This window comes from Castor canadensis, chromosome 7, assembly GCF_047511655.1.
Source record: "Castor canadensis chromosome 7, mCasCan1.hap1v2, whole genome shotgun sequence".
Classification (NCBI taxonomy): domain Eukaryota; kingdom Metazoa; phylum Chordata; class Mammalia; order Rodentia; family Castoridae; genus Castor; species Castor canadensis.
This window is the reverse complement of record NC_133392.1, coordinates 156,231,102-156,254,173: the sequence shown is the minus strand read 5'-3', so window position 1 is coordinate 156,254,173 and position 23,072 is coordinate 156,231,102. Positions and strand designations below refer to the sequence as shown.

Sequence of the window (23,072 nt, the reverse complement as noted above, 5' to 3'; positions counted from 1 at the left end):
TCTGGGAAGCATTCATGAGGAGGAGGTTTCAGTGTCCAGGAGAAAAGTGAATATAAGTCATGGGATAACTGCAAAAAGCATTTAGTCTACTTTCCTGCCTTGTGATTAGAATCAGGACTAGTTGCCATCCCTCTGTACTTCTCACAGCTCCTAAATACCCAGCTGTTTCCCAGAAGATCAAATTCTTTCAGTGAACAGTGCAGAGGGGTATGAGCACTTTCTGAATGGTTCCCTGGTGAGTCTGGGCCTAGTTCATTTACCAGGAAAGAGGTGGTGGCAACCCAGAGAGACCCCTACACATGAGAGGCTCCAGGGTATGCTGAGGTCCCCTGGGGCCCATACAGCTATCCCATTTAGGAAGTTGACTCCTGCCCCCCACCAACTGGACCAGGTGCCATGGAGGAGATCAGTTTCCTTGAGACAAAGAACTCTGTTCAAAGGCTGGGAGCAGCCTGGATGCTCACAGCTGCTATTTACCTGCAGAGACAGAAAGCAGCGCTTCACTCATTCTCAACTGCCCTCCCCCTCAGGCCTGGAAAACACCAACAAGAGAGAGGGCTCTGCTTCTTAGTCCTGCTGGTCCCAGGACTCCCCTGGGCTCAGCCACCCCTGTTCCCAGCATGTCCCAGCAGTCCCAATCCTGCCCCTTAGGGTTATTACCAGCACCATGCACCTGTACCCAGGAAAGCAGACACAGAAGGAACTCTGAAAGCCCCAACACTGTCCCCAGTGTTTTCACTTCAAGTATGGAAGTGTCCCTGACTGATTTTACATGGTCTACTTCCCATTACAGACACGAGTTAGATAGCTCTGGTGGATGTCTCCCTTCCAGCACAGTCCAAGCTTTGCTGGGGGCTGGGCATGCCTATGCCTCTAAGCCTATTAACTGCAAGGTCGGCAGTGTGGCCCAGAACTAGGTAGAGGGTGGAGTCTGCCCTTAATTTACTTAGCATGGGCCCTTGAATAGGCATCTCTATGTGAGTTTTGTCTTTCTTGCAGTGGCTACAAATGCCTTTCTGGACGAGGAAGTTACAGAGAAAGTCAGACCAAATTAATATAGGGATGAACATAAGTCCCCTGACAGGGGAGTCCCTCACCCTGGTTGGTATTCAAGGAAAGGCAGGGCAAGGTCTTTTCAGATGTTTCGGAGGGGTCTCATGTGTCTGGCCACTGCAATGGGCTGCTGGATCACATAACATGTTTTCCAACCCCAGGTTTTTTGTTGTTTTTTTTTTTGAGCAGGATGTTTCACTATGTTGCCCAGACTGGCCTTGAACTCCTAGTCTCAAGTAATTCTGCCTCACCTTCTTGATCGGTTGGGAACACATGCACCAGCTCAACACTCAAGATTTAATGATGCAATTGTGCCCTGCCTGCGCATGTTCTGAACCCACAGCATCTAGCATCCAGGGAAATTATTATCTTTATCTTCTTTTTGTTGATGGTACTGGAGTTTGAACTCAAGGCCTTCACCTTGAGCCACTCCACTAACCCTTTTTGTGATGGGCTTTTTCGAGATAGGGTCTCTCAAACTACTTGCCTGGGCTGGCTTTGAGCCACGATCCTCTTAATCTCTGCCTCCTGAGTAGCTAGGATTACAGGCATAAGCCACCGGCATCCAGCGAAAATTTTAAAAAGGGGGAACAAAAGCAATGAGTCCGTGTAAATAAGCAGGGCTGGGGGTGGAAGAGTAGTTAAAATGGGATTGTGAAGGGTGGAAATGAAAATTTCTAGAAACTGCTTCCAAAGCAAAATTTCCTGAAGCAGAAATGATTTCAGCTTCCAAATTTGAATCCACAGCTGAATATCAATATATTTTCTACTTACAGGAAGACAGAAGGGATGGATATTCTCTTGGGACTTCTGTAACAAGCCTTATGTTGTTGGGTGCTGGCAGGGTCCCCAAACCAATGGAGTGCTCCGTGTCTAGCATAAAATGATAAGACACAGCTGGGCGCCAGAGGCTCACTCCTGTAATTCTAGCTACTTGGGAGGCTGAGATCCAGAAGATCATGGTCTGATGTGAGACTTCATCTCCAAAAAAAATACCAGAGCAAAATGGACTGGAGGTGTGGCTCAAGCGGTAGAGCACCTGTTTTGCAAGCGTGAAGCCCTAAGTTCAAACCCATCTCACCAAAAAAAAAAAAAGAAAAAGAAAAAGAAATGACGAGGTACCCTGGAAATTGAAGATTCAGAATCTCCAAGGTAAAACAGTTCTGGAAATCCCTCAAAACCCTGAGCTCTAGCCCAGGGCACAGCCTCATCAAATGAGCTGTCATCCCTCCTCCCTGTGCCTGCCTGGGAAGGGCCCCAGCATGACTTGGGGAATGAATCAGAGCACTGCACTGACTCTGAGGGAGAAACCAGCTCAGCTCACCTGCCAAGCTATGAAAAACCTTTATTGTTAATTTTGTTCTCCAATATATTTTTAGTTGAAATATAAAGCCACAGCAATACTTCAGATTTTTTTCTTCAGATGAGCCAGGCTAGGGTGCCGTGATCATGATAAGGACAAGCTGCAACAGAGAACACACCATCATCACCCAGAGCTTGGGGCCTTGATGGGAGCTACAGGTACAAAGTGGGAGAGAGGGGAGGGCAGCTGCTAACACCTGATTCCAGATGTTACAATCTAGGGGAAGAGACTAAAAAGCCCCACCTGTGCCCAGGGACTCAGTTGTAGCTCCAGGCCACTGAGCTGGCAATGAGTGAATGTGTATGCATGCACATGTGCGTGCACTCATACCATTCAGCCTGAGGAGAGATGTCTCAGACCCTCGCTGGAATTGGATGCACCTGCATTTTCCATTTCTTGTCTCCTTAAGATCAATGACCTTAGCATGTTACTGTTAGCTAACAGAGTCAGGGCCTCGTGTGTGCTAGAAGACTCAAGTCTGAGCTATGACACTCAAATTCTCCTTCTGGAACAAGGCTTATGGTGCAAACCATTCATCAACAATGGGTACCCCAGGGCCTGGTTTCAGCATACGTTGACATGGAACTCCACGACACATGGGAGCCCAAGTCTTGAGTAAGGGAAAGATGCTCCAAGAGTGTCTTCCTGGCTCTAGGTACTCAGGGCAAGAAAGGGACTTCTCCTACCTCCCACTTTCCTCCAAACTCCTAGGGAAGGAGTCAGGGTGGGAGACTCAGGGCTCCTGCATCAATACCTGACTGAGCCAAGCCCCATCAGGAGCTGCTCTGAAATGTAATTCTGGGGTCCAGTCTAGCAGCCTAGTGGGGCCTCTCAGTGAAGAATCAGCCAGCAATCCTGGTGGCACTTCAATAGTATGCCATGTGTTGTCCCTTCCAGGCTGACATGGAGATGTGCAGTGGGACACAGGCTTTGATGAGAGAACACAAGGTGCCCAGGCAGCAGACAGTGAGGGAACCTGCATGGGTAGGTTGGCTTGGTGTTTGGAACCAAGGTCACCTGGGCTTTGGGAGACAGGTTGGGGCTTTTGTGTGGGTTCCAGGCTCACAGGGAGAGACCTGCTATAACCTCCAGGGTCTTGGGGGTCTTACAGATAGGAGCAGCAACTTTCCTTTCTAGGAAGAGCCCTAAGCAGAGGTGTCAAGAAGTGTGACACAGAAGGATGGCCAAGAGGACAGAGCTTCTCAGCAGGCACTCTGCTCAGCACAGGCTGGTCATGGAGGGCCAAAGTGAGTGATCCCATTCTCACCAAGGAAAACTGTCTGGCTACCAACTCATGGAAGCAATGCACACAAATCCTTCTTCATGATCACCTCTAAGCTCTGGGTTCCTGGTTCAGGACAACACAAAACTCCTTGGGGACCCTGTTTTCTAGCTTGGGACCCTGCTTGGGACCCCCTAGGGTTCCCTTGCTGGTGGAGACAAGTGCAGTCATGAAAGCACATGCAATCTCCAGGTGGACCCCCAGACCCCAAATAAGCAGCAGAGTGGAGGTGAATCCATGGCAACGGGAGTCAGGGGTGAGCCAATGGGAAACCAAACACACATATCGAATGCTAGTCAAATTCAAACACAAATCCAACACGTGAAGGCAGCAGCAAGCTCTTTGTGTAATAAATATTGCAAAGCTTATTTGGTTTCTTTTTTTTTTTCAAGTCAAATATAACCATCAATGTCCCAAACCCTGTTTTCTGCATTCAGAATAGAGAAGCTGTCAATATCAACAAAACACCTGCAGCCAATCAAAGAAAACGCCATTTCCCACTAGTCAGCCAATCATAATCCTTTTCCAGTTTAAGCAGCCAATTGGGCTTTTTCACATTCCTAAAAAATGACCTAAATAAAGCACCAGAACTCGGAGTGCTTCCTAGGAAGCCAGACACCGAGGCGCAAATTTTTAAAAAAATAAGAGTCAGAAATAAAAATAAAAGGTTTCCATTGGTCAAGATTTTAAAAATAAAAAGGTTTCTTCCTGCAGCCAATCACGAGTCCATCCCTTTAAGCCAATTGTAAACACACCACTGGCATCTCCCTTGATGCCAGCGTCAGAGTGGCTGTGGGGTGGGGTAGGTGGAGTAGGGGAACAGTAGGAGGGGGGAGGTGGTCTGTTGCCACTCAGCCAGCCGAGGAGCCACACAAATCTCTTGGCCCTTGACAGCTTCTAGCGTGTTCCAAGGGGCTTGCAGCTACTGCCTCCGGTCCTCTGTCTCCGACCTGGAAAACGCCATCACCACGTCCTCTGCACCTGCAGACCAGGAGACAAAAATTGCTGGTGGGCTTCTGGTGTTGGCCTGTAATCAGGACAAGGCAGGGAGGTTGTGGCCCAAGGGTAGCACCAGTCTTCCCTGGCCCTGGTATCATGGTGCTTTCTGATAGAAAGCTTCTAAGGAAGCCCATCTCTCCTCTTTTCTCCCTTGCAGCCTGGCTAAGGGATATGACCAGCAAGCCTACTGCAGGGCTGAGGCTTGTTCAAGGCTACCCAGTAAAAAGGACCTGAGCCCAGGGCTGGAGGGAAGGACTGGGAACCTCTTCCTTCCTTAAGACTCAGGTCTTGATACCTTTGGAAGATTTTGCCCATTATGATTTCTAATAGTCACTCATCTTTGCAATAGCTATCCTTTGCTTAAACCCAACACTTGTTCAAAAGAGTTTGGCTAGGCCCATTTCTAACCTGCTGCCTAGCTTGACAGGCACAGATGATATCCATAATTCTTATTTTTTTTAATCCTGAATTTGAGATTCTGGTCCAGGCACTCATGAAATCACTTCTTTTATCATATTTTTCATAAGACAGGCTCTGACACATAGCCAGAAGAGGCAAGGGAGGAGAGACGCTCAAAATGCTAACCTTCTTGGGGAGGAATGAACCTGCTGTGTTAAGTTGTTTCCAGTGAGTCCTGCCCTACTTCCTTGTTCCTGGGTCTCACCAACTGCTTTTTCTTTTCTCTTTTCTTTTCTTTCTTTCTTTTCTTTCCCTCCCCTCCCCTCCCCTCCCTCTCTCTCAGCAGTACTGGGGATTGAACTCAAGGTTTCACATCTGCTAGTCTGCTAGGCAGGTGCTCTACTACTTGAGCTGTGCCCCCAGTCTTCTTCCCCTTTTCTAAATGGTGGTTCTGAGTTTTTCCCCAAATAATAAGTCAGGCTATCTTAGCCTTTCTGACATACTTCTCATCTGTGCTACTGAAGGAATTCTCCCTGGAAGGGGTGAATGATAACAACAGGGACAGGAAAGGCCACCCAAGAGTAGGCTGGTGTGTGGTGGGGCCTCTGGCATGTGGACTAGAGCCAGCATAGTGTTGGCCAACCAGTCCACACCACCCATTCGGGAGTTTCACCCCGAATGCCCTACCACACGAAGGAGAGGAGGCACCTTGGGGCACTGAAGCAGAATGAGGGCCCAATGCAAAGATGTGACATCACAAGACATGCCTTTATTTGACACTACAGCACCAAGATGGCACTAAGGAAACTAACCTGTTGCCACCTATACTACTTTCTGCCTTCATGAGAATCTGCCCATACAGTACAACCTCTATTCCTGAAAAGAAAAATAAGATTCTATAAGAGTTCAAATAATCTGGCTTCTTAGAATGAGGCTCCTTTGCTCGAGAAGCCTTACCAATCCTTCCTGTCTCCTCAGGAACATACTGTTCTCACCCCATCCCTGGGACTACACAGTATTACTGCAGGCAGAATTGTCGTAGCAACCACAGACTCCAAGATTACATCATACCCTACATGGCAGCTGAGCTGGTTACCTAACAGATGCTAACTTCTCCAAGTGCTGCCTCCCAGCTTATGAAGCAGGAGAGGTCTGAGCGAGACTGCGAGGAGGTGTCAGCAGAAGACGCTTCTGAGGCAATAAATGGTGGCAGCCCACTTGCTTCCTTCCTTGCCTGCCTCGTGGGCTTTCTCACAGGGACCTTGGGCCTCTGCAGTGAGCTGCTGGCACAAAAATAGCACTGGCTCCCCAGGAAGGAATGGTGAGTTTGCAGAGGGAACAGGCCACTGGCTTCTTGGAGAAGCTCAGACCTAGAAGCTAGAAGTCTGGCCTTGTGCCTGCCCTGTATTCTCAGGGCAGGAAAGAATTCACCTTCTCAAGGTCACATGGGGACTCTGATGAGTATTTAATAAGACACCTGAATCAAAAGCCTCAGAAGAATCTTACATTCCCGCACTGCCAGCTGGTTGCCCCTACAGGCTAGGAATCCACATGCCTCATTATAGAACATCCCAATATGCTGCTGGGGCTGCAGAAAGGGTGCACAGAACTGCTGTCCATCCCATGCCCTGTCCTGTTCCTATAAGACTTGCTATTTTCCAGGTCCCACCACAAAGGCCTTTCTTCTTTTGAAGCCAAAAAGGAGACAGGCAGATGAGTGCCGCTGTCTCATGCCTATAATCCTAGCAACTCGAGAGGCAGTGATTAGGAGGAACACAGTTCAAAGCCCAGGCAAATAGTTCTGTGAGATGATAGCTCAAAAAAACATCAAAAAAGAGCTGGTGGAGTGGCTCAAGGTGTAGGCCCTGAGTTCAAATTCTACCAGTGCAAAAAAAAAAAAAAAAGGAGACAGGCTCCTCCAGAGCATTCTTTGACCAAACTTTATCATTGGGTGGCCAGGTACACATTCAGTAAGAGTCTCGTCATGAACTTGCTGATTTTCCCTCTCTTCTTCTCTATGAAATTTGGGGCAGTTACTAAAAAGGGAGGGTGAGCTTCCCAATTGGTTACCATGGCTTATGCCTTTAGAGTTAGTTTCTGAGCCAGGAGGAACCTTTATAGCTGATTTCCTGGGTCTCTCCTTCTCTGAAGACCGGCAGATGGCAGACCCCTCAGGTATGCTCTTTACTGTCCAGGAAACACCACAGGCTCATCTTTTGCCTTCAGGCCAAACAATTACCTCTGCTGACCGAACTGTTGTTCAGAGCTTCTTTCCACCAAATTCAAGTGAGCACAGGAGGGCAGAAGCCTATCAATCTCTCCTGTCCATACTCTCTAACACATTAAAAAATATTAATACCAAAACCAGACAACAACATCACAAAAAAAGAGAACCACTGACCAGACTCTGTCATGAAAACAAAGGAAAAATGCTCAAGAAAATGTCAGAAAAGTTCATACAATATAAAAGGGTTTATATACCTTGACCAAGTCAGATTTATCCTAGGAATGCCAGGCTGGTTTAACATCTGAAAATTAATGTAACACACCCTATCAATAAAGAGCAAAAAACATACAATTACCTTAATAGACAATAGAATAAAATAAAATTATAAAATAAAAATAATATACCTTCATGATAAAAAACAACAACAAAAAAAATCCAGACTACCCAAGAAACGAAGAATAGAAGGAGACGTCTTCAATCTAATAAAGGATTCCTATGAGAACTGCACAACTATTGAATATATATATATATGGTTTTTTGGTGGTATTGCGGTTTGAACTCAGGGTCTCAGGCTTGCTGGACAGGCACTCTACCACTTGGGCTACTCCACCAGTCGGATACTGCCATATTTAATGGTGAAAATGCTCTGCACTAAGATAAGATCAAGAAAAGGATGTCTGATCTCACCAATGCTGCTCACTATTGTATTTTTTTCTTTTTTAAAAAATATTTTTGTGGTGGTAGGGATTGAACCCAGGGCCTTGAGTATGCTAGGCAAGTGGTCTACCACTAAACTGCATCTCCGCCCTCAATACTGTTTTGAAGGTTCACGCCTGGGCAGTGTGAGCAAGAAGAAATAAGGCAACCAGATTAGGAAGAAAGAACTAAAACTATCTCCATAAATGATGTGATTCTGTAAGTAGAAAATCTAAGGAATTCCTACTTATAAAGAACTATTAGAACTAATAAACACGTCAAAGTTTCAGGGTATAAGATAAATACACAAATTCAATTGTATTTCTATATGCTAGCAATGAACAATCTGAAAATGGAATTAAGATAACTCCATTTACAACAGCTTTAATAATGAAACACTTAGGAATAAATTGAACAAAGCACAAAATTTGTACTTTGAAAAGTACGAAACATTTGAAAGAAATTCAACAAAATCCCCATCAAAATTCCAGCTGCCTTTTTTGTAGAAATTGACAAGCTGATTCACGTGGAAATATAAGAAACCCAGAATAGCCAAACTACCTTGAAAATGAAGGAGCAAGGTAAACTGATTTTAAAACTTACCACGAAGCTACTGTAAACAAGCCTGGGTAGCACTGAGATAAGGGTAGGCATTGAGATCACTGGAATAGAACTGAGGGTTCAGAAATAAACCCTCCACTTATGGACAATTCAATGGGTAAGAACTGAACCAATTGGTGTGGAACAACTTGAGGAGGCTGAAGCTCAGAAAGATAAAGTAGCTTAGTGAATCAGAGGTAGAAGGAAGATAAATACCAAGGCTCCAGAGCTCATGTCTTCACCCCTACCTTGCAATTTTCTTTTAGAAGAAGGGAAATAACTGACCGGCCCCAGTCACCTAGAAGAACATTAAGTTTTGTCAGGCCTCCTGGCAGAGACTGAACCAATCTGTCTGTCACTATCTGAACTGAATGAAGACCCAGGATTAAAAGTCATTACCTGCTGGGGACTGGTGGCACATGCCTATAATCTTAGCTACTTGTGAGCTGAGATTGAGAAGATTGTCAAGACCCCATCTCAACCAGTAACTGGGTGCAGTGTTTGTTATCCCAGCAACAGAGGGAAACCTAAAATAAGAGGATTGTGATCCAGGCTGGCCTGGGCAAAAAGTAAAACCCTACCTCAAAAAAAAAAAAAAAAAAAGACATAACCAAAGTAGCCAAGGAATGACTTGGAAAAATTCAACATGGAACCCAGAGTGCCAACCTGGGTTACTACCCCTGTACCTCACCCACCCGAAAAGCAGGGCAGAGGTACTGGCAAGCGCACAGCTCTCTGAACCAAGGAAGGGCACCCAGCTAGTCATCCCATCCCACACCCAATGCCAGCTTTGCCCCTTTAATAGAGCCAGTCAAGTGACTGGGAAGAGAAAAATGACAAATATGCAGGAGTATAGAAAAAGGGAATCTGGCCCCTAGCTAGGGGCAGGAGTCAGACAATGGGGTCACTGGTCTGTCTGCAAGCTAGAGATGAATTCACACCAGCAGTACTGGAAGCCAGACTCTGTCTCAGGCCAACATTCACACTTGGCCGGAACTAGCTCAGTGCAAGGGTGATATAGTTTGGAGAAAGGCCCCCAAAGTCTGGAGAATCACTCCTGCTATCTTCTTTGTTTTTAGAGCCACGGTTTTGCTGTTTAGCTCTGGCTAGTCTAGAACTCACCATCCTCCTGCTTCGGTTTCCCAGGTACAGGGATTACTGGTGTGCAACCACCACATTTGCCTTCACACTTGCTATCTGGCTGTAAGTTGAAATCTTTCAAGGTTCTTCTCATGAGTATACCAAGCAGCTCTGTGCACTTTCTGAACTATGAGGGTGTGTTCCTATTGGTCAGGCAGGGTTAGGATCGGGTCAGTGAGAGGGGGTGAAAAGGAGCACAAAAGAAGAGTGTAGAGTTACCGGAGTCCTGGAGACCAGTGCATGGAGTAAGGGTGCTCCACACCCGGACCATGGACATCTAGGAGCCCAGCAGAGCTGAATACTACACTCACCCCCAGTGCCTAATGTGCACACTGGGGAAGAGGCCAGCTCAAGCATGTGGGCAGAAATGTGACAGTAGTCCTGTAGCCCTATCTTCAGTTCCTGCTCCCACCTCTATAGTGCTCCCCAGACCCTTCTGATGTAAGCCTCTGCAGCACAGGGGCTTCCTAGGAGGGCTCTGTCCTGATATGGGTGGGGACCTGCTGACCATGTAGTTCTTGCCTTCATTCCACCAAAGTGCATGGGTGCAGGAGAAACAAGCTGAGTCCTCCACCAGGGCCCCTCCAGCTGGTGGGTCCTGCAAAGCCCAGCTCAGAGCTGGATGCTCAAAGGTACCAGGGAGAGAGAAAACAGTCCTGAGGGCAAAGTACCTCAAAAAATGACTGGGTACAAAAGGCCCCACTCAGCCCCAAAGGCCTCTGAGACCCCACAGACCAGAGAGGGCAGAGCCCTCTATCGATGTCACTGGAGAAAGGGGGGACTCACAGGAATGGCATCAGCCTCGGGTGGATGCCTGCATTGCCAGATTCAGAGCCAAGGGCTCTCCAAGTCCACACTGCATGAGGACCATGTGCCCTAGGGACTCTGCTATCCTGAAAGACAATGAACTCCCTGGCCAAAGCTTCCCAGGACTATTATAGTGCCAAGACACTCTGGGTTAGGGACCTTAAATGCTCAAAAATACACCCCTAAAGCCTCAGAAACCCTGAATTCCCACAGTTGAAGGGATCCCCCTTTGTGAGTCACCATGAGCACAGGAAATTAATTGGCTGAGTGCTTCTAAATAGTCAGGGAATGCACCTGCCAAGCCTAAAGTCTATCCTCAGCACACATGGCAGCCCACACCAGGCAGGCCGCACTGGAGGAAACAAACACATGCTCTGAAGTGTCCAGAGTGGTCCCCACTCTGGGTGCTCCAGCCCTTTCTCTGACCACATGAGTTTAGTTGCAGCACCTCCTCTCCCATGAGCTCATTATCTTGCTTGAATGCCAACTAGTTACCTCACTACCCAACACTGCAACACTTGGGCTATAGGCTCTGGAGAAACACTACTTGGAAAAACAGGTTCCAGATGGTCCGCCAAAGGGAAAGATTCTGAGGGGAGTGGGGCTGGGACACTGCTCTGGACTGGGCCTCCTCCCAGGCAAACCAATACCCACTAGGCAGTATATGCTGTTTTTAGCAGCCCAGGGCTACAAGCTGGGTGTTCTATACATCTCAGCTCTGATGCATAAAGTTCCCAAAGGACAGTTTTTACCCAGAGGCAGCATGACACCCTGGTTGCTATGGGAACAGTGGCCACTGATTCACCAAGGTCTCAACAACCAGAGCAGTGCCAGGCTAGGTGGCACCTACGACTCCAAGCTGACAACCACCATCACAAGCACATGAAGCCACAGCAGGTGAGGCTGCAGCAGCAAGAGATGTCACATGTGGACTTCCAGCAGAGGCCTGGGGTGTCCTGGACTGGCCAGTGAGGGCTTGGGAGCAGCTGAAGGCCCTTTCCAGGCTTGAGCACCCCAGTGCACCCTAGTGCCAAGATCTAGCAGCTAGGACCTGGGCCTAGGCTGAACTATGACACCAGGGGAAGTCCCTGCTCATCCAGCCTCAGCTTACCTATCTGCAAAACATGATGGATAAAGTAGAATAATGACCACAGAATAACAACCAGCATAAATCATCATAGGCCACATCTGCAGAGTCACAACTTGGGCTCTACCTGCCTGCTCTAATTCCAGCTGTGCCTCCTTAAGCCTCCCATCCTTCCCAGCCTGACATACACACACCACATTTGTGGTTTGTCTTCCCAAGTGAGGCACTCATTCTCCTCATTTGAGTTGTCTTCTCAAAACATAAGTTCTCTTAGACCACAGAACTGGGACAGAACGGAGGAGGCACAATTGGCCCACCCCCCTGGAGGTCAGGGATGACAAGGTCATCGCCTAAAAATCCTGGCATATTCTCAAATTTTAGATTCTGGGCATCAGAATCATCTTAGGGGCTTGTTTTATTTATTTATTTATTTATTTATTTTCAGTACTGAGGTTTGAATTCAGGGCCTCAAGCTTGCTAGGCAAGAGCTCTACCACTTAAGCCACTCCACCAGTCCTATTTTTGTGTTAGGTATTTTTGAGATAGGGTCTTGGGAACTCTTTGCCAGGACTGGCTTCCAACTGTAATCCTCCTGATCTCTGCTTCCTGAGTAGTTAGGATTACCAGCATGAGCCATTGACACCCAGCTTGTTTTTATTTTAATTTTTTTGAGACAGGGACTCACTATGCTTCCCAGACTGGTGTGGAGCTCCTGAGCTCAGGCGATCCTGCTGCATTAGCCTCCCAAGTAGCTGTGACTACAGATAAGTGTCACCATGCTTGGTCATGTCCAAAGTGCAGATTCTCAGACACAACTGGCAGGCATTGTGATTCAGTAGGCTTGGGAGTCTGTATTTTCCCTTTTGGTTTTTAAAGGAGACAGGGTCCTCCTATGTAATCCAGGCTGTGCCTGATCTTCTCTCAAAGGGCTCATTGGCCTGCCATGCTCTTCTTCTCAGTGTCTATGCCACATTTCCATGTTGCCAGAGAAAACAGTACCTTTTCCCTGTGGCTTCTTAGCTGCCCTCCCCTTCCAAATCAGTCACACTTTGATTTGTGTTCTCAAAGCTCTTATGCATTTGTTCACGTATCTGACTGCCCTGCTACCAGCAGGTTAAGGATGGAGCCACCGTGCAACACCATGCTAGGCTCACAGAAATGACAGGCTACATGAGTGTTACTGCCTAAGCACTGAATTAAGTTGCCCCTTGGTAACACCTCCACAGTAAGGGACTACCTCTTTTCATTGTGTCAGGACGTTATAGTCATATAAGGGACTATGAGGCCCTTCAGGCACTGTTCTCAGTTCTAAACAACAGAATTCTGATGCTGGGTGACGAAGGGTCAAAGCAGCCTTCATGGGGCCAGAAACAGAATGCTGATGAAGCAGCTGGCCTTGCAGCTCAGCACATTCCTCACTCTTTCTTGGGATTCTTTTCCTTTTTCAGTGACACAAGTTATACACCATATTTGATTCAATGTATCTGTGACTTCTGCCTCAATTTTGTTATTAGGTTATAGGTAATTCTCATGTAAGTGTTGATTAAAGTTAAGAAAAGATTAGCTTTCTACCCTACAACTGGAATTCTCCCTGGGCCTGCCTATAATTTCAGCACAGAGTCTGTTATCACCTGGGGCCTCTGAGAGAGCTTGAAGACCCAGGAGCCCCAGCACATGATCTGCACAGTGCAAGGTCTGGTGCCAAGGAAAAGCCTGGCTGGCTGCCCACAGAGAGAAGCCGCTCAGAGAACTCTGCCTCCATGAGGCTTTGACTGCACATGACTCCAACAACCGCTACTCTAGGCCAGAAGCTGGACTAAAGCTTGGTGTGTGACTGTGAACACAGAACAGACCCTGGCCCAAGAGGCTCCCAACAGTGTGCTAACACCTCCAAGAAGGAAAGACTGGCATAGAGCTCTGGGAGCCAGAGCAGGGGGACCAGCTGACCCTGGGAGGGTGGCAAAGGACTCACAGAGTGAAAGAACAGAGGCTAGAAGGCAGTGCGAGCAGATTCCAGAAAACTTTCCACACTGGGGGCAAAAAGGACATCAGGCCCACAGGATACTGCATTGCATGGTCAAATGGGGTAATGAGTAGAGGTATCACCCAGGAAGTACAGAGCAAGGTAGGCAGGCACATCCTGCAAGCCCTGGCTCCTGCTGGTTTGCCCATGACCACAGTTACTGTAACAAGGTTCCCAGTGCAACCCTGACACCAAGGGACCTATTTTAAGCTCTCTGGCAGCATGCCTTGAACTAGAAGTCTTATCTTCTGTAGGGGAAAGTCAGCAGGGCCCTAAGAAAGCCCACTGGCCACAGTGGGAGACTTTCCCTGGAAATATCTTGGAGAAAGTATAATCAGATGGAGGCTGTGACAGGCTGGGGAGTCACTGTAACAGCATGCAGGTCCCAGGGGCAAGAGGGACAGAGGCAAACCAGGCATGTCCCCAGGGGGCCCCAGGCAGAGAAAGGACAAGAAACTTCCTTAAAAAAACTAGCCACAGTTCCTCACAGCCCTGAGACACTGGAAAAGGGCCCATCCAAGGTGCCACACAAAAATAATAATTTTGTAAGTGCTGGGCATGGTGGTACACATCTATAATCCCTCACTTGGGAGGCTGAGACAAGAAAACACAAGTTTGAAGCCAGCCTGGATTACACAACAAGACCCTGTCTCAAAAAAACCCAAAATGAAACAAAACCAATTCTATAGGTAACTAGTGCAGGGTGCCCTTGCATTGCACCACTAGGGCTCTGGAACTGGCACTCCCCAGGAGCCCTAGCCCCACACAGTGCTGGGTCAGCAAGAGCCGAGAGCTCTCAGAGAACACGTACATTCAAAGGTATTTGCAGGTGAAGGGCCCTGAACAAAAGGGCAGCAGAAAGTGCTCCCCAAGTTGTTCTACCCTCTCTGCAATACCATGTAACCACCTAAGTCTCACCTATTCCTGATATAACACACTATTCTGCTTAAAAATGCATATGACCTGTACACACAATGGTGGTTGATACTGCCACACCTGGAACCCATACTGTCTAGCTCTATGGTCTTAATCTACTAGGCCTCTCTGAGCAGGTTTTTCTGAAAGTGGGGCTCATGACAGAACCTATGTCACAGGGCTGTGAGGACCCAGCAGGGTAACAACCATGTGCGACTTGGCAAGGAGCCTGGCACAAAGGAAGAGCTTCATGAACGCTTGCCATTATTGTGATTAATAGCAGAAATGAGAGGCAAATATCCAACGGGAAGGGACTGGTCAATAAACTACAGATGGCTGTATGTTACCCAGTTGCTAAAATGTTTTCTTGAAAATTGTGTAGGGGCAGAGCAAAACTGTCCAAACCAAAAAATGGATGTTAAAAGGAGTATTTAAATGTTTACAACATACAATCCCGACTTTGTAACGGAAATGCATGAATATTTTTAAAAGGGGTTTGGGGTTGAGGGTATATATTTGAAAATTGAAGAAAAGGTAATAGCATCTATAGCTAAGTAGTAGCATTCAATCCTTTCAGCCTTTCTGCTGTGTTCTCTCTCTCTCCTGTTTTCTGCAATGACCATGCATCATTTCATAGCCAGGAGAGACAATCGATACATGCTCAGAGCAGCACCAATGAGAAAGGAATGCACTCAGCACTCTGAAGCCTGCTTCTCAGAACTACAGCTCTCCTCCCCCCAACCCGGCCTGCAGCTGGCCCTTCTCAGCACAGCGACCTTTCCAGAGAAGTATTGATTTCCTTTGGTTCAAAGCTGAGTCCTGCCTGGCTGTCAAGTCGGCTTGGTCATCCTCAGGGACTGAAACAAGACTCCCAGAATTCAACGACTTTCTGGCAGATTTCTGGCTTCAAGACTCACTCCACAACTCCACTGCTGTGTTCACACATGCACTGAGAGCCTAGTAGAGCCCACTTCGTCACACAGACACAAGGACGGAAGGAAGACATGGTCCCAAGCTCAGTTTGCTCATCATCTGGTCAATGGAGGGACCGGGGGGACCAGGGGGACCAGGACACAGTATGGGAGCAGCATAGCAAAGGTACACGAGTGACAAAAGAGCCTGGCCCAGGCTGAAGGGGTGAGGGTCTAGGGCTAGGCTCCTGGAAGCTGAGGCAAACACAAAGATAGAAAGAAGTGAACACACACAGCCTGAGACCAAGGCTCAAGGCCATTCACTGTGGCTGTTAAGGTGTGATGGAGGCATGGTGCTGAGGGTGGACTGGGAATCTTGCTCATTATGCTAAGGGGGCTGGATCTTATCCTTAAGGCAGCAGGGAGTCACTGAAAAACTTTAAGTGCTGCTGTTCCTCTGAACCTTTAAAAGTCACTATGGTTATGAGAGTGGAGGGAGAACCAGGGGAGCAAAGTAAGTTGAATAGGAAGTCTCTGCAGCAGTTGAGGTAAGAACCAACATGGGTTTAGACAAAGATGGAGGTTCAAACAAAGAAAAAGAGAGGACGGAGTAGATTTAGGAAGCATTAAGGCAGCAAAATCAAAGGGCTTGCTGGTGACTGTTTGCTGGTAAAGAGTCAAGGCTGAGCCCAGTCCCTGGGTATCCTGTGAGAATACAAGTGAAAAAACAGATTCTAGGTACAGAGGGGTTATAAAACCAGGCTATGCTGTGCATTGGGGTATCTGAACCAAGACATTTGGGTGACAGTCACACGTGACTTTCTGGAGGTCAGGAGAGGGATCTGGGCTGAGGGTATATATGTATGTTTGTGTGTGTATGTATGTATAAATATATGTATATGTATGTATGTATGGAAGGTGCTAACCTAAGCTCTCTGTGGAAATCACAGGAACACATGTGATCATCTAGGGAGAGTGTGTGAGATGGAGAGAAGAGAGAGAACAGACTTAGAGGACACCAGCACATTGGGGAGAAAAAGGGAAAGGGGCAGAGGGAGAAAAAGGGGAAGGGGCAGAGGAAGGAAAAAAAGGGGCATCGAGGAGGACAAGGGAGGTGAAGGAGGCTGGACCACCTCCACAAATGATGCAGAGTACTGTCCCATAGATGGGTCTGTCCTGGCCCTCTGCCTAGGGGAGTCCAAGGGGAATTACATTAGTCTTCACCAGCTCAGAGAAGCCTAGGGCAGAGCCCTGTCATCTGCTGAGAGACAGCACCACCTAGTGGGCAGCAGGTGCTCACACCAGGCCCCTTGCTTCATGCTCTGCTCCAGGACACTGGATCAGGCTGCGTCCCACTGCCCCATGTCCTGAAGGTACCAATCCAGGCTTTTGCCACTTGTGCAGGACCTGTACCTCTGACAGCAGGACACCCTGTGGCATCAGCTGAGATCATATATGCCAATGCACAGTTGGCAGGTTAGGATTTTAGTTAGAGATCAACTTGGCCCAATGGCATGGGCAGAAATATAAGCTCCTCACCTTAGATATGTAAGCCCAGTGAGAGAGACTAGACTAAACTTGTTGCTACATGTTTGTGGTGTTTTCAGCATGCAAAGAAAGTAACAGAAAGCTTGTGAAGCATTTCCAGCATGGCCAGCCCTTTCCCTCCAACACACAGTTCTGGGAATTCTCAGCGCCTCCTGCAACAGTGTGTGGTTCAGGCCTCATCATGCAGGTCACAGGTGACCTTGTGAGGTGGGGGGATGTTAATAGGGAACTCCAGCAGCAAAGACCCTCTCTATCCACCACCCCCCTTCTTTCCTAAATTCTTCCCCAGTCCAGGAGTCCAACACTCCAGAGAAGGAAGTGTCTGCAGACATCACACACCCACAAGTATCCAGATTCCAGAGCTCATAAGGATGGTTACACCCACTTGCCCATGGCTGCTCAGCAGTTTTGGAGCCAGGTCAACAGTGAGGTGACCTTCCTTAAAAAGTCAGCAAAGTTCATTTTTATTTTTAATTCTTGGTTCAACAAAGTGAGATAGTGTTTTAACTCAGGGCCTCACACTTGCTAAGCATGTACTCTATCACTTGAGCTACTCCTCTAGTCCTTTTAAAAATATTTTTTAAGGGCTGGGACTATAGTTCAGTGGTAGAGTGCTTGCCTGGCATGTGAAAGACCCAGAGGTAGACCCCCAGAATCAAAAAAAAATTTAACTTCACTTTATTATAAAAGGAATATATGAACAATATCAAAAAAAGTTAGTTTTAAAAAACTGTGACTTAGAAAGCGAAAAATCCCTTATATAGTCCTACACCCATCAAAATCTCCTTCTTAGGGCTGGAGGTGTAGCTCCATGATAGCACAACTTAGCATGACCTCCAGACAAACACAAAAAAACTTTTCTTTATATTTCACCAGCTTTTCTTCCTTCCTCCCTCTCTTCCTCCCTCCCTTCTGGTACTGAGGTTTGACTCAGGACCTCATGCTTGTTAAGCAGGCACTCTACCACTTGAGCCATACTCCAGCCCTTTCTTGCTTTAGTTTTTTTTTCAGATGTGGCCCTGAACTTTTGCCTAGGACCAGCCTTGGACAACACTCCCCCTACCTCTGTTTCCTGTAAAGCTAAGATTATAGACATGAACTACCACACCCAGCTTGTTTTTTGAGAAAGAGTCTCACTAACTTCATTTTATCTGAGCTGGCCTCAAACCTTGATCCAATCTCTGCTTACTGCATAGCTGGGATTACAGACAGAGGCTACCATACCTGGTCCTTCAACAGCTTTTCTTTTCCATATATATGTGCCATATATATATATATGTCACATTCCATATACATATGTGAATTGAGTGTATGTGGCAGGAGATATGTGGTGCAGTTGTCTATCCTGACATATAGTCCTTTAACTTATTTTAATTTTTTTCCATTAAGAATATCCCATTTAGGGACATTCTTACCACCCCAGTTAAAGCTTAGGTTAACTCAGGGGCCCATCACTTGGAGAGGAAGGTGAGTCCCTATGGACTTGAAGTCTGAGGTTTTCAGGCAGACCTAAGGAGGCCCTCAGAAGAGGACCCTGTGCTGGAAACCCACACCAGCCCTTGAGGAGAAAAAGCCTCACTCAAGAAACTCTGGGAGGGTGGAACAGACTGCACACAACATGGCTGTGGCACTGGTTAGACTACAGCATGCCTGCGAAGGCATGCCAGGGCAGGCTGTGCATGCTGAGCACTGTCCCAGGCCTGAGCCACTGCAGTGTTCTAGAAGATTTCTGTTGAGCTGGGTGCACACACCCAGCCATTAGTGCTTGGGAACCAACCCCTGTACCAGGGCAGAACCCAAGACATCCAGGATAACCAGGGTGGCAGCCCATGTTCTTCCCCGGTAGCGTCATAGCAGAACAAATGCACCTGTCAGCACTCTGCTCTGGGAGTCACTCCTGTCTGGTCAGGCCACAGGCTGAGATATTTTATGGCCAATAATCCCAATGAAGCATAAATAGAATAGCAGGAAAAGACTATATGGAGGACAGAAGCTCAGGACAAAGCCTTACAGAGAGGGAGCTCCTCAATAAGCAGCCACAGGACACAAGCTGCCCAGCAGCTCATGAGAACACAGAGAATAGTGAGCTACACTGGAGGTGGACTGCAGGTTTGCATCCCAGGCCCCCAGGGACTGGCTGCATGATCAAGGGCAATGACTTCCTGCTTTGGAACTATTTCTTTGCCTGTCAACTCGAAGTAATACAAATAGTAGCTGCCTCAAATGGTACTTATGACCATGACTGACAGAACTCCCTTGGATAGTCAGAGACATCCAGGACCTTTGGGGCATTCTTTCTAACCACAGCCAGAACCACACAGGTCACAGCATGGTCTTTGCCCAGGCTGACAGTGACAGTGCTGTGCTGACACACAGAGTAGTTTTGCTGTTCCTGGACAAGGTACTGGGTAAGCAGGGGTCAGGACAAAGGTTAAGGAAATGTATCTACCAGGCCCTCTGAAGTTACAAGACTTCCAGATACCTCCATTTCTTGCCTCCTCCAGGCCTACAAAAGGGATCCACCATCTACCTTGTTGGGTCCTTGGATCCCATTTATGGAGAGATGGAATAAGGCAGGAGGCCCTATCTATGGATGGGAGGGGGCTGCAGTTCCCTTCTTTGACTGCTCTTAGTCCCTGGAACACCTATCTAGCTTTTTACAGAACCACTGGGTTCTCTGGAACCCTGAAAAAGACCTGGATGGCGCCCAGGCACCCAACTCACCCTGGTCGATGGAGTGCTGTGGCAGCTGGCTAAGCTGGCTGCTTACCACCCCAGCATAGGTGCGCAGGAATTCCTCCTCGCTGGCTGTCAGCTGCAGGGTAAGAGTGCTACAATGAGGAGTATGCACCTGCTCCCCAAAAAGGCCCTGACCACTGGTGCCTCCCTCTTTGCTCCCTGGGCCTCAGATTCCTGAGATCTGATCCATTCAGTTCCAGAATAAACACCCTCCCTTCCAACCCTAAAAACCAGGTCCCAGGGGCCCACAGGCCTTGCCACTCAGGCAGAATTGGATATGAGTGTTTAGTCTGGCACAAGGCCAGTGGGAAGACATAGGCCCTGCCCAGAGATCTGATGGCTGATGGGCAATTCCAAATCCCACCTTCTCTTTTCAAAAGATACCCCTGTACCCACTTGTCTGCCCATCTTGCCCAGCTGCTCCTTGCATGCACCCTGGGAGAGAAGTCTCTCAGGGGTCAACAGTAGAGAGAAAATGAAGGTCAGGTTCTTCAAACCCTTGCCCTCCTAGCCCAACACACAGCACAGGGGTAGGAAGATTACCCGAGCAATGTACCAGAATTGGACATGCTGAGAGTTCTGTACCTGGGGGGCCTGAACTGACCACAGACCCAAACCACAGGCCCAGCAGCTCTTCCCTCATAGTGACCCAGAAGGCAGTTGTGGTACCACCCACCCTCCTTTAGGGGAGCAGGTACCCTCCCTGGGGGCCTATTCCTTGACACTCCACACTTACGTTTGACCCCATCTTCCTTAGCATGAGCAGCACTCGGACCTTCTGCTGAATGTACATCTCTTCCGGACTCTTCCCGGGTGCTCCCTCGCGGTTCATCCCCCTAGCCCAGCTCTGGGGTCTCCTGTAGGAGGAAGGACAGCACTGGAGAGGGATAGGGTCAGGGTAAGACATGCTTAAGTACAGATACCTGGAGGATGCTGCACACCTTTCCCAAGTAGACCCTTCCCACATGGGGTCTCATTTCTGAGAGCACTGAGGAGATGGTAGGTTGCTAGATTCCTCTCTTACCTCACTGTCCCCAGCCAACCCGAATGAGCAACTTATTCCAGAGCAGGGGCTGCAGGGGACCTGGCAGGTCAGCCTGCCACTTCTCACATACAGCTGTCAGGTTGGAAGAGAGCATATTAGACTTCAGGCCAGCTCTACCTTTCAGTCACCCTGAAGCAAGGCTCCTGTTATGAGCACAGGGGACATGATGCACAAAGTCCAAAGATTTCCCAGTTTTCAAAGCAAACAACTTGTACATTTGCAGAAATGACATGATCTGAGGTAGCTGGTTGGGGCCTTTGCTTGAGAAACCATGAGATTAGTGCCCAGCCCCCAACCCAGAGACAGCTCCCTGTACAAAAGCCCAGACCAAGTTCAAGAGGCCAGCTCCTGGGCTGGGCTCCAAGGAGTCCCTCGATGGGGAGCGGCTAGCCCAGGGAAGAGGGGCAGAGGTACTGGCAGGGATGGCTGCTGCCACCCTCACAAACAACCCCACCTGTTGGAGGACAGCTCCTGCAGGCAGCTGTAAAAGCCAGCAGCTATGTCCAGGAGTGGTGGGCCTGACCTGCAGCAAGGTGCTGGGAGAAAAGCCCAGTGCCTCCTCCAGGAGGAGCTGGAGGAGAGAGGCGGGTGCAGAGGGATTTAGGTTACATACTTATAACTCCTGGACGAGTCAGAAATAACGCAGCAGCTGGTGGGGGTGGAGCCTTGTCAGTCCTGGTGCCAAGGAGCTGAGATCGGGGAACCCAGGAACCTGGCTGGTGGGCCAATGACACTCTTAACTCCTCACTTGGTCCATCCTCAGGAGCCTGTGGGCCTTGGACCAGGGGCTCTCCCAGGCAGGATGGCACCTCCATGCCAAGGGCATACCCAAGAATGTGTCAGAGGCAGGGCAGCAGCCTCCCTATAGGTAATTGTGAATGCTTATTCCCCCAAAGCTAATGGGACCCCTGCCCTAAAAGTCCACACAATAGGCTAAAAATCTGGCCAGCTGGGGCTGGCGTTGAAACTGTACACGATGCAGCACAGAGCTCCTTCTAGAGCCTTCCTTTCCACCCTTTTTTTAAGGGTGGAAAGTCTGATTAATCCCAGACTCCCTTCCTCTGAAATCTGCTCCTTTTCAACTCCTCCTGGGCTCAAAAATGGCCTAAGTAAAAACTGGAAAAACAAGCAGCTGCCTCAAGCATGGTCTCCCAGGTAGATGCCAGTTTGTGCACAGCCCTCATTTCCCAGAAAGCTGAGTGGGAAAGCATGGTCTGGGTTAGTATTTCTCCTATCACCCCACTCTCACTTCCTTCCACTTCACCACTCATGTAGCACTGCTGATCTTAGACTGGACTCCACACAGTCTCATGCACTGAGCCCTGCTCTAGGCCTTGAGCATGGATAGTGTATCCTCCATCTCCTCCTAACCACTGCTTCATCTGGGCTACTATTTGGCGGTGCTTCCTCAAGATCCCCCGCCTATTTCCTCTCTCGTCTTCTCCCCTTACTCAATAATCAGAACCATCTAAAAAAGACCTGAAGAGATTACATCACTCCCTACCTAATCCTACCAGAGAATACGTTTCATAGTCCTGGCCAGGACCCCATAATGCCCAGCACAATCAGCCCTGCTCCTGCTCCACCCCGCCTCTCCTCACTCCTTCAGTTGGTAACCTCTGCACTGGGTGTCCCCTTGGCCTGGAACAGGTTTCTGACTGTCCTTCATCTGAACTTAAAGACACCTTTCCAGGGAAGCATCTGACAGCAAAACTGAAGCCAGTTCTGTACTCCCACCCCAGTCTCTCCTAGTTCATAGCCCTGTCTCATTGTCTAATTTTCTGAGTGTTACTGTCTTTCCTATGCCCTGCTGGAAGGCCAGGACTGTGTCTGCTTTGTTCACTACTGCTGGTTCTGGAGCCTGGCACCTGGCATGCTGACCAGTTGGCTGACTAAAACAGGGAAATAGCCTATGCTGTCTAAGCTTCCCCTTTCCTATGATATCCACACCAATTTAGGGACAAGTGTCATTGTGTTGAGACTGAAGTATCTAACCCAGTCTCCCATGACCAAATTTAGCTTTTCCAAAGAACTCTCATTTCCCAAGTTCTTGGCTGCCCTGGGCAACTGTGTTCTCCAGAGGACAACAGAAGTGTCCCACCAAGGTTGAGCGCTGGTGGCTCACACCTGTAATCCTAGCTACTTGGGAGATTGAGATTGGGAGGCTCAAGACTTGAAGCAAATAGTTTATGGAACAAACTGAACTGGAGGCATGGCTCAAGTGGTAGAGTACCTGTT

General features: G+C 48.3%; 1 protein-coding gene across 7 annotated transcripts in view; it reads right to left on the bottom strand.

The window, feature by feature from the left end:
* The window catches only part of LOC109698426 (beta-catenin-interacting protein 1), a 134,116-nt gene that overhangs the window by 86,600 nt on the left and 24,444 nt on the right, over nucleotides 1-23,072 (bottom strand). For 5 of the 7 annotated variants that reach the window (XM_074081411.1, XM_074081413.1, XM_074081409.1 and 2 more), the window contains 2 exons: nucleotides 20,526-20,646; nucleotides 19,775-19,865 (listed from right to left, as the gene is read on the bottom strand). In XM_074081411.1, coding sequence (XP_073937512.1) covers nucleotides 19,775-19,865; nucleotides 20,526-20,621 — 187 coding nt within the window. In that variant the 5' untranslated portion in view covers nucleotides 20,622-20,646. Of the gene's footprint in view, nucleotides 1-4,020; nucleotides 4,680-19,774; nucleotides 19,866-20,525; nucleotides 20,667-23,072 lie in introns of those variants that run through there. The other 2 variants (XM_020156851.2, XM_074081410.1) reach the window with 2 other exon arrangements.